At 52.2% G+C, this 11,139-nt stretch overlaps 1 protein-coding gene across 4 annotated transcripts in view; it reads left to right on the forward strand.

Moving 5' to 3' along the window:
- The window catches only part of SNPH (syntaphilin), a 33,306-nt gene extending 24,266 nt beyond the window's left edge, over window positions 1-9,040 (forward strand). For 2 of the 4 annotated variants that reach the window (XM_032766334.2, XM_032766332.2), the window contains exons 4-6: window positions 589-795; window positions 4,906-5,055; window positions 6,744-9,040. In XM_032766334.2, the coding sequence (XP_032622225.1) occupies window positions 589-795; window positions 4,906-5,055; window positions 6,744-7,980 (1,594 nt within the window). In that variant the 3' untranslated portion in view covers window positions 7,981-9,040. The remainder of the gene's footprint in view (window positions 1-588; window positions 796-4,905; window positions 5,056-6,743) is intronic. The other 2 variants (XM_032766335.2, XM_032766336.2) reach the window with 2 other exon arrangements.
- The last annotated feature ends 2,099 nt before the right edge of the window (window positions 9,041-11,139 follow it).

The following is an 11,139-nucleotide window of genomic DNA, read 5'->3' on the forward strand; positions in this document are numbered from 1 at the left end:
TTCAGACCATTGCTGTCATTGGGTGCAAGATTCTTGCTGTAAAACGGGGTGGATTGGTGCCCGTTAGCCCAGCCCCGGCAGGGGCAGCTCTATGTATTTTGCTGCCCCAAGCACAGCAGTCAGGCGGGTTTTGGTGGCGTGCCTGCGGGAGGTCTGCTGGTAATGTGGATTCGGTGGCATGCCTGCAGGAGGTCCGCCAGTCCTGCGCCTTTGGCATACCCGGTGCCAAAATGCCACCGAAGCCGCGGGACCAGCAGGCCGTCCCCTGTGGCTTGCCGCCCCCAGCACTCACTTGGAGCACTGGCACCTGGCACCGCCCCTGGCCCCGGTTTGCAATGCCCTCTGTAAGGCTGCTGAAGAGAGGTAGAAGCTCTTTGTTGCGATGGGTAGTACACGTGGGATAGGGGCGCAGCCTCCCTGGCCTGGCCCAAGGGATGAGGGCAGCACCTGGTGTGCAGCTCCCCTCGGCCCCCCTTCGCTATTGTCGCAGTAACCGTTGCAAGACAGCCTTGCTCTGTTCCATCTTGATCCCCGCTGTTTGTTTTGTCCTTTTGTCTTGCGTGTCCCTGTGTCTGTGGTATTTGGAAGCCGTGGGTTTTATGGAAGGAGTGGCTTGGCCTCGTTCTTTAAGTCTTCAGCACCCCCTGCCACTCCGACTGAGAAACAGCCTCTTCTTCCTGCCTCCAGGCGCCCCTCTCCCCCCGTCAGCATGCGGGACACCTACGGCACCTCTTCGTTGAGCAGCAGCAGCAACTCGGGTTCCTGCAAGGGCAGCGACAGCAGCCCCACCCCAAGGTAACCCATCCATAGCGCCACGGGGATGCCGCCTCACCTCGCCCACCTGCTCCACTGAGTGTCCGTCCAGCCGTGTGGAACGGGGACACGGGCCTTTCAGTGGCTTAGTGAGATTTCCCCGAGGGGGTCTTGTTTGTGGAAGGCTCTAAGGCAGACTGCTACGCAGAGTCTGAAAGCTCTTGCCCCGTCACTGGCTGTGCTGGCAAAGAACAGTGTTAGAGTCTGAGGCATGGGCTTGAAACCCCTCAAATCCCTTCGTCCCATAGGTTCCCGTCCCCGCAGGGCTGGGGCCGGCGGGACTTGTGCACGTGCAATAAGGCGAGGCGTGGCACTGTGAGGGTGTGGAATGGCTGATCTGCCGGTAGGTTGTGTCAGAGGAAAGTTTTGCCCTGGTGTCCTTGTCCAAAAATTTCCCCATCTCTGCTCCATTTTCTTTCCCGCCCATCACCTATTTTCCAAGCACCCTTTTTCCTTTGTCGCCTTTCCCACCACCACACACGCTGTTGCACAGAGCACTGTGTGCCATTTGTCTGCTCCCCTCCCGCATACCCTGGTGACATACTGTGATATCCTTCAGGATGAACAGCACCATGGAAACAAGAGGTCGTGGTTATTGTCCCTTTGTGATGCCCGGCGGATGTTGGACTGGAAAGCAGGAAACCGATGGACTTGTTGGAAGAGGAGAATTTTAACTCTCCTCTGGGATAAAGGACAGTTGAGCATGGAGCACATGAAATGGCCCCAAATATTAAACACAGTTCCCGTTGCATTTCTTTCCCCCTTGCGAGTAGAATTGCTGGGCCCGAGGATGCTGTGAAATGCAGTGGTACTTGCTGCAGACAGCTAAGTTGGTCCCAGGGCTATAATGGATCGTTTCTATCCCTCTTCTCCACTCCCAGACCTGATTCCTCAGTGAATGGCCCAAGCTCATCATGGAGAAACTGACCAACTTCTCGCTATAAGTAAATGTGTGGCCCCCACCGAGTTTGCTGAGAAGGACTTAGCAGCTCAGAAACCCCCCTATCTCTGCATTACAGCTACTGTGAGCCCCTCTGCTCTCTGTCTGGCACCAATTCTTTGCTTGCGTGTCATCTGTGTGTATTGCAGCTGGCAGAACACATCTCCAGTGCTATGGCAATAGCACTTTGCAGACACAATGCACAGCTGGCTTGGTTTGTCACATGCCTCTTGGCCCTTAGAATCATAGAATCATAGAATCAAAAGGTTGGAAGGGACCTCATGAGGTCATCTAGTCCAACCCCCTGCTAAAGGCAGGACCACTTTCCCTAAATAATCCCAGCCAGGGTGCGGTCTAGCCGGACCTTAAATAGCTCTAAAGATGGAGATTCTACCACCTCCCTAGGTAACCCATTCCAATACTTCACCACTCTCCTAGTCAGAAAGTTTTTTCTAATATCCAGCCTCGACTTCCGCAACTGCAACTTCAAACCATTGCTCCTTGTTCTGTCCTCCGTCACCACTGAGAACAGCCTAGCTCCCTCCTCCTTGGAGCATCCCTTCAAGTAGTTGAAGGTTGCTATCAAATCCCCCCTTAGTCTTCTCTTCTGCAGGCTAAATAAGCCCAGTTCCTTCAGTCTCTCTTCATAAGTCATGTGCTCCAGTCCTCTAATCATTTTTGTTGCCCTCCGCTGGACTCTCTCCAATTGTTCCACGTCCTTTTTGTAGTGTGGCGCCCAAAACTGGACACAATATTCCAGATGCGGCCTCACCAGTGCCGAATAGAGGGGAATAATCACATCCCTCGATCTGCTGGCAACACTCCTACTAATACAGCCCAGTATGCTATTAGCCTTTTTGGCTACAAGAGCACACTGTAGGCTCATGTTCAACTTTCCATCTACCGTAACCCCAAGATCCTTTTCTTCAGCACTGCTACTTAGCCAAACAGTCCCCAGCCTGTAGCAGTGCATGGGGTTTTTCTGTCCTAAGTGCAGGACTTTGCACTTGTCCTTGTTGAACTTCATGAGGTTTCTTGTGGCCCACTTCTCCAATTTGTCTAAGTCTCCCTGAATCCTATCCCTGCCCTCCAGCGTGTCCACCACTCCCCCCAACTTGGTGTCATCTGCAAATTTACTTCTTGTGCTGCACGTCAGATCTGGGCCTTGCTGTATCATGTGTGTCTTGTCGTGCTTGACTCAGCCAGTACAACAGAAAGTGTGAGGGCTGAGTAAATGTCGGCGTCGTGTGAGGGCTGAGTAAACGTCGGCGTGTTGGCCAGGGGATAAATGACATGGGGTTTAGCAGCTGAGAAGATATTTCTGCTTTCTCTGTCCCCCTCATTGCCATGCTCTGCTCCCCAGTTAATGAGTGCATTTCCATTGATCTCAGGGCAGCTGTGCTGATTAACCCTAGTGGAGAATATGGCTCGTTGTTTGCAGCGTGTTGTGTGTTTAGGGTTGGGGCTGTATTGAAGCCCATTCCAGATAGGCCCCAAATCTCCTGGGTTCTCCAGAGGCACACACAGTCCAAGAGTGCCTTGCCAGGATAGATATTCTGCTTTGAATTTCTAAATGAATTCACTGTTTGGGACAGCGATGGACTAGTGATACCAGTCAGAGTCTGCAGCTAGACACTGCACTGGGCTTCCTCACATAGCTCTGGCAATGACTCACAGCTAGGGTGACCAGATGTCCTGAGTTTATAGGGACAGTCCCAATTTTGGGGTCTTTTTCTTATATAGGCTCCTATTACCCCTCAACCCTCATTCCCGATTTTTCACACTTGCTATCTGGTCACCCTACCCACAACTCTCCTCCCTGTTGTTCCAGCCCCAGGCCCCCCTGCAGTCAGGTCAATTCATTTCCATCCTGAGAGGCAGTCCCCTCTTCTAGTTCAGCCCTGGTTGTCTGGAGCAGCAGCAGCTAATCACGCCCCATTGTCCAGTGGCTTTGTGCTGTGGACAGGTGGCAGCCATCACCCTTTATTTGTGTGTCTGATGCCATGAGGATTTGAACGTAGGTGTGCAGGAGCAAAAAGCTAGCCCATGACTGACTACTCATCCCGGTCCTTAGAGTCCTCAGGTGACCCTTCGTGGCCACGAGGAGCGACTGCCTCAAGCAAGTTCTAATCCGGAGTTCTCTGCCTCTTGGAAACGGGCTCCTGGTGACATATTCCAGGGGAGAGGTCTCACCTTGGGCTCACTTTAGAAGATCACTAAGAATCTTGCATTGCCATGAGAGCTCGCTCAGAGAGGTCAGAGAGTTTGCTGTCTGCAGGGTTCCCCTCTCTCCTTGCAGAGCTCTGCGAAGGATCTACCCTTCTTCTACGTCCAGCTTTAGTGTTAGCGTCCCAATGCGTCAGTAACCAGGGCAGGCAATGTTTCTGTAAGTGTCATTTTTAATGAACACTTCCTTTTGCTTCTGGTGGCTGTATTTTCCAGGGCTAAAGTGCAGTCCCTCTCCAGGGAGATGCCCCAGCACCCATTCTGCTTATAGCCGTGGGACTGTCGGCTGCTTGAGGGCAAGGGCCTGTCTTCAGCATGTCTGTACAATGCTTTGCATGCCCATGACACTCTAGTAATAACAACAACTGTAGCTCAGGGCTGCAGCACAAAGACTGTCTACCTAGGCAGGGGGTGTCCTAAGGGGGTCTGGTTAGAGGACATAGCCTGCTTTAACTTCTGCGTGACAATGTGATATTCAGTAGTTCTTAATATTCCTACCATGTGTTCCACTTTAGGAATATTGGGGCTTTTACACTGCAGGGTGTTGAGGGGGGCCCTGTGTTAGTCACACAGACAGGCTCCTTTCTCCAGTACCAATCTGGGAATGCCCTCAGTGTGGTCAGCTGAGCGCACACTGGGATGTCTCACTGGAGTCCAGGAGGGTGTGTAATCCAGGAGGTTTGTACTTCAGATCTAAGAAGTGGGGAGGAAAAGGTTAAAATTCCCCACTTAGTGAAACTCCTCTTCCCTTTGAGACTCCTGGCTTCTATCAGCCTGTGCCCCAGCGCCTGGCTGTGCTAGACTCAAGGAAATGAGCTGAGCCGAGGTCTGGGGCGGAACGGCTCTGTGGGGAGCAGCACTGACGTGGTCAGGATTGTTTTACTTGGAGCGCTTGGTGGGGTTGTTTACTGTCCATGTTTTCCCAGGCGGCCCATCAAGTACAGTCTGTGCAGCGATAACCATGGGATAAAGCCCCCCACTCCTGAGCAGTACCTGACCCCCCTCCAGCAGAAGGAGGTCTGCATTAGACACCTGAAGGCCCGGCTGAAGGACACACAAGAGAGACTCCAGGACAGGTAAGTGCTGATGCAGGTGAGCAGGGAACAGGAGGCTCCCAATACCAGTGGGGATGAGGGAATGGGAAGGTTATAACTGAATGCATAGGAACCTCCAAATCAGGTCGGGCCATCTAATCTTGTGTCCTGTCTCTGACAGTAGCCAGTATCCACTGCTTCAGAGGGAGGCGCCAGAATCCATGTAGTGGATAACTATGACCAGAGGAGAAACAGCCTTCTCAGCTGCAGGCAGTTCATGGTTGGTTTGTGCCCTAAAGCTGAGAGTTTATATCCCTTATATAGGATAATAATGTGTAACTGTGGATGATCTCATTATCCACATGAATGGCTAATCCTTGTGCTAATCTGACTAAGCAGTCAGTACCATCCTGTGGCGGTGAGTTCCACAGGTTAGTCGGGAGTTGGGTAAAACAAAGGGTTTCTTTTTATTAGTTTTAAGCTTGTTGCCAAATTTGGGAAGGAAATTTGGAGATTGCAGAGACAGTGATTTTCACCTGGCAGGTTTGTGACTCTCCCGTTCTCCATCAAGTTGCTCTCTGATCTGATTTTCTTGAGCAGCAGATATTAGTACACTGTGGTACATTTCTGCCTGTATGCTGTATATTTATTGAGCAGTGTATATGAATACAAATTCCCCTCCGACCCAATACCTAATAACTTGGTGGTGTAGGAAAAAGGATGGAATTGTGAGCTAGACTCATGGACTCTAAGGTCAGAAGGGACCATTGTGATCATCCAGTCCAGGGGTAGGCAACCTATGGCAGGCGTGCCAAAGGCGGCGCCTGAGCTGATTTTCAGTGGCACTCACACTGCCCGGGTCCTGGACACCAATCCAGGGGGCACTCTGCATTTTAATTTAATTTTAAATGAAGCTTCTTAAACATTTTAAAAACCTATTTACTTTACATACAACAATAGTTTAGTTAGCTATTATAGGCTTCTAGAAAGAGACCTCCTAAAAACGTTAAAATGCATTACTGGCACGCGAAACCTTAACTTAGAGTGAATAAATGAAGTCTCAGCACAGCACTTCTGAAAGGTTGCCGACCGCTGCTCTATTCTGACCTACTGCAGGTTGCAGGCCACAGAACCTCCCCCACCCACTCTGGTCACAGACCCCTCACCTCTGGCTGAGGTACTGAAGTCCTCAAATCCTGGTTTAAAGACCAAGTTACAGAGAATCCAGCATTTGCACTAGTTTAAACCTGCAGAGCTAAGAAGATTCTCATCTGAAGGGACCACTGTAAGAGATGGTCACACGGTTTCTATTTGGCTGTCCCCCCTCTCTGCTTCCCTCAGGAAGTATCCCCAAGGCCCCTACGTGCCTTCTGACCCCCTTCCCCACTGAACACACACACCTCCCCAGTGCTGCTGTTACCCAAGGGAACCTGGGATTGGACAATCCAATCACAGAACAACTTTGTGCTTCGGTTTCCCACCATTTTTACCCATATAAGTCCTGTCTGCCCTTCTCCTTGTATAGAAGGTCCTAGCATAGGTGAGAGGAGAAAGATGGTGATTAGGGGGTTTGGACAATAGATTGCCCTCAGAGAGTGACCCCAGAAATGCACCGTCCAAACTACTTTTAACGTGGACTGTCAACACCTATGCAAAATTCCAACCTCCAGTCGTGTCACACCAGCCCCCTCAGGTGGAAGTGGTGGTGATTGTCTGTCTGTCTGGCGCAGGGATACTGAGATTGAGGATCTGAAGACCCAGCTCTCGAGGATGCAGGAGGACTGGATCGAGGAAGAGTGCCACCGTGTGGAGGCCCAGCTGGCACTCAAGGAGGCCCGGAAGGAGATCAAACAGCTGAAGCAAGTGATTGACACCGTGAAGAACAACTTGATGGAGAAGGACAAGGGCCTTCAGAAATATTTTGTGGACATCAACATCCAGAATAAGAAGCTGGAGACTCTGCTGCATAGCATGGAGATAGCACAGAATGGGGCTGTGAAGGAGGAAGGGGCTGGGGAGTCGGCAGGGGGCTCTCCAGCCCGGTCACTCACCCGCAGCTCCACCTACACCAAGCTGAGTGACCAGGCAGCAGGGGACAGGAACGCTGGGGACTCGCAGACCCTGTCAGCTGAGGAGATGGTGGACAGCGGCTTCGTGGCTGCAGATGACTCGCTAAGCCGGATGGACTTGCTGGAGCAGAGCAGCCTGCTTTCATCAGGGGTAGAGTTCTGCACAGAGGAGGGGTCTCTGCAGAGCTCCTTCACGCTGAGCTCCAGACTTCCCACCAGCTCCACCTATGAGAAACTGATGGGTACGCAAGGCAGCGTGGAGGCTGGAGTGCAGGCAAGCTGCATGCAGGAGCAGGCCATCCAAACTGACTTTGTGCATTACCAACCGGACCTGGACACTATCCTGGAAAAGGTCATGAAGTCCCAGGCTTGCAGCCGGGGCAGCCCCACTTCAGTGTGGGTGTCCGAAATGGAAGACATCGTGCCCAGCTCCGAGACTAAGGCCCAGAACTTCTCCGGGACCACGGACTTGATGGTGACTGAACCCAACTCCACTGTGGTGGTGACCGCAGGAGATGGGCCAGAGACTCCGGAGGGGCAAGAGGGCCGCCCAGGACTGGTGACCAACAACCCTGCTGTGTACCAGCCCTCTAGCACTAGCCAGTCAGTGAGCGTCGTTTGCACCCTGGAGGAAGACGCTGCCGAGCTGAGCCAAGAAGCCACAGTGCCAAAAAGCTACTGGAGCCGCCATTTCATTGTGGATCTCTTGGCCGTGGTGGTGCCGGCGGTGCCCACGGTAGCCTGGCTGTGCCGTACTCAGCGGAGGCAGGGTCAGCCCATATACAATATCAGCTCGCTGCTCCGCGGGTGCTGCACGGTCGCTCTGCACTCATTACGAAAGATCAACTGTCGCTCTGTTAGCAACATGAGAGGTAGCAGCGGCAGCTCCCAGCCATAACTCTCCTCTTCCACCAACCAAACACATTGCACATGCTTCAAGATCCGACATTGTGAAACGATCAGAATTTATCTGACCACTGATTGTAAATTCCAGACACACAAAACATTCGTTTTATTTATTTGAAGTACATGGGCAACTTGACATCCTCTGATCTGCTGCAGCTAGAATATGCAATTCCAGGAGGCTTGCGAGGGGCCTGAGGAGAATGAGCTTCTGGGTTTGCTTTGGCTTCTGAGATGTTTGAGGAATAAAAAAGGCCAATCCTGGGAGAGCAGAGTTTGTGGGGGGGGCACCCCAGCCTGCATGCTGAAGGACACTCGCTCAGCAGGTGATCTGGCTGATGGATTTTGCACTGTCCGCAAGTGAAGTCTGTGTAGCACAGATGTGTACATGCATGCGGGTGCGTCTACACAGCACAGCCCCCTGTGGCAGCAAGTCTCAGAGTCTGGGTCAGCGGACTCAGGCTCATGCTGCAGGGCTACAGATTGCAGTGTCGACGTTCTCGCTCAGGCTCTGAGGACCTCTCCTCACCCGGTATCAGAGCCCGGGCTTCAGCGCAACCCGATCATCTACACTGGCTTTTTTGAACCTGCTGCAGAAGCCTGAGTCAGTTAACCTTGTGCTCTGAGACTTGCTGCCATGGGACTCTTTTTGCTGTGTAGACGGACCCATGGTCACTTCATCTAGGGAGACAGAGTATTGCAAGCCCTCCCCTGGACTGATGGATTCCCTCCACCCCACCTCCCCTGACTAGTCCACTTCTGTTGTTCCCTCTGGCCATGGCAGGGTCATTTGAAAGGCTAATTGCCCAACTGGCCTTTAATTGCATTGGACTTGTTCCTACAGTTGTTCCTGAGTCCCAAGAGGAAACCGCCATGCCTGCCGTCAGTGCGAGGGGAGTCCTGCGGGTCAAACGGGGAGGGATGGCTCAGTGGTTTGAGCATTAGCCTGCTAAACCCAGGGCTGTGAGTTAAATCCGTGAGGGGGCCATTTAGAGATCGGGGGAAGTTGGGGATTGGCCCTGCTTTGAGCAGGGGGTTGAACTAGATACCTCCTGAGGTCCCCTGATATTCTGTGATTCTCTGAAACCCTGCCCAGGGCTCCAAGAACACAGGTTAATGGCTGTAGCTCTCAAGTGACATTGCTTGCAGAGACTCATTTTAACGTGTAGAGAACAAAGGGGAAATCAAGAAGGCATGGGCAGGAGAGATGGAGACAAGGGCTAGAATGGGGGAGGTGTCTCTCTGGAATAGATGTCCTTATTCCCAACACGCTTTGCAGAATAAACAGGGAGAGGCCTGAATTCCCGGTCTGCAGAGAGGAGTCTAGTCTCAATCGGTGTGAGAGCCGGTGCAGAACATGGCTTCTAGGAGCAGGGGTGGAGCAACGAGGGTTGCCCAGGTCTGCTCCCTTTGCCCATAGGAGAGTCAGTGACTCAGAATCCCTTTCCCCAGAGGATGGGGTCAGAGGACAGAGTGAACAGATGCTTGCCTATAAATTGACTTTGGAAACCACATGAATGTCACTCCCTTATCTTTGTCACCTCTTGGGGATTTGGACCTGTTGGTTCAAGTCCTGCTTTGCTGACCCAGTTCTAAAACTTTTTGCCTCCTGGAAGATGTGACAGTAAGGGCCTGGTGGCCAAGCAAGAGAAGCCCGATATACCTCATGTGAATCTCCAGAGCCACTTGCTGTATCTCTGTGCGGTATTGCATATACACCCAGGTTGCCCATGGGGAGAACTCCTTAAATTCTGTATCTTTCATTCCATGCTTTGCACTATGTTCACTTTTTGCAAACGGAAGCTCCCTTGTAGAGGTTTCTCTGCTGCAGGTTTGAATGACAGGCTGACATCTGCACTGCTGGCAGAGTCCTGAAAGGGTTACAAGGACGAACCAAGGCCCGGGAGTCCTTTGCTGCTGCTCTGCTTCCATCCCAGCTCTTCGTCCTGAGGCGGGGAGAACAGCTGGGGTTTCCTCAGGCTGGAGCAGTACTGGAGTGTCTGATAGGAGTGCAGGGTGAGAGTGTTTTGGTTTACGCTAGCGGTCGGGGGCGTCTGGCTGCGCATCGCCACAGAGCTTTCGGTGCTGATTCTGAAAGCTGGAGATGCCTGGAATTGGCATGGAGCGGTGGGGGGGACAGAACAGAGAAGGCAGAGGGCCATGCGGAGCACAGGGAGAACGTAGCCCTGGTCTCTGGAGGCAGCTTGTCTAAAACTCAGGCTGGCAGAAAACATCTTCAAGTGAAGGTGGCCTCCGGAAATGCCTTTAAAAGCCAAATTTCACTGCAGAGATCGATCAGCTGGGGACAAATACCTAGAGAGAATGAGGCCTCATCCAAACCATTTCCTCTAGATGTGCAGCACAAGCCTGCTGGCGTATGCTCCAGTGCTCTGACAGGTAATCTGCTTGGGGTTATCTGCAGTGTTCGGCCCTGAGAGTGCATAAAATCAACTCCGTGAGCTTGGGTGGCCTTGCCCCTGTCTTCTCTGGGAAGTGACTGACCCGAAAGGCCAGGGCTTCAGAATAGCATGAGTGCATTTTTGTGCGCACATGCATGCACGCAGGCACGCATGCGCACACACACGCACACACACACACGTACGTTTCTGAATCTGGCTGCAAAGGTTGTGTTTATCTTTACGATTACTTGAACTAACAATGTTTCTGCTCTTACGTTCCCCCACCCCCTGCCCCACTGCCGTCTCCTCCACATACGTGGGGTGAGGGAGTATTTCTTGTAATCGTTTTATTTTATGACAGTTTAAAGCTAGTTGTCTGGTGGGGTCCAATTGTCTGGGGCTGGTCACATTGCTACACCACCCTGTGGCTTTTGCCCTCTGGGTCAGACTGTCAAACAGCTTTAGTTAGACTTTACCACAGGTGGCTGGCTACCTTGGTCATGTGCCCCCCACCCCCTACCTACTGTTGCAGGGGGCAGGGGGGTGTCGCTGCATGTGTTGATGTTGCCACATGCTCGTACTTTCACTACCTGTATCCAGCATGCCTGGACTGCCACAAATCAATATCCCTTTGAGACAAGAACTTGTTGCAGGATAAAAGTGGGCCACTGATCTTCAAAATGTAGTGGGGAGCCAGGGTTGAAGGAGCCTTGGGTTTGATAATGTAATATAAAGTATTTGGAGGAGAAATGGAC

Source organism: Chelonoidis abingdonii, chromosome 14 (genome assembly GCF_003597395.2).
Source record: "Chelonoidis abingdonii isolate Lonesome George chromosome 14, CheloAbing_2.0, whole genome shotgun sequence".
Taxonomy (NCBI): Eukaryota; Metazoa; Chordata; order Testudines; family Testudinidae; genus Chelonoidis; species Chelonoidis abingdonii.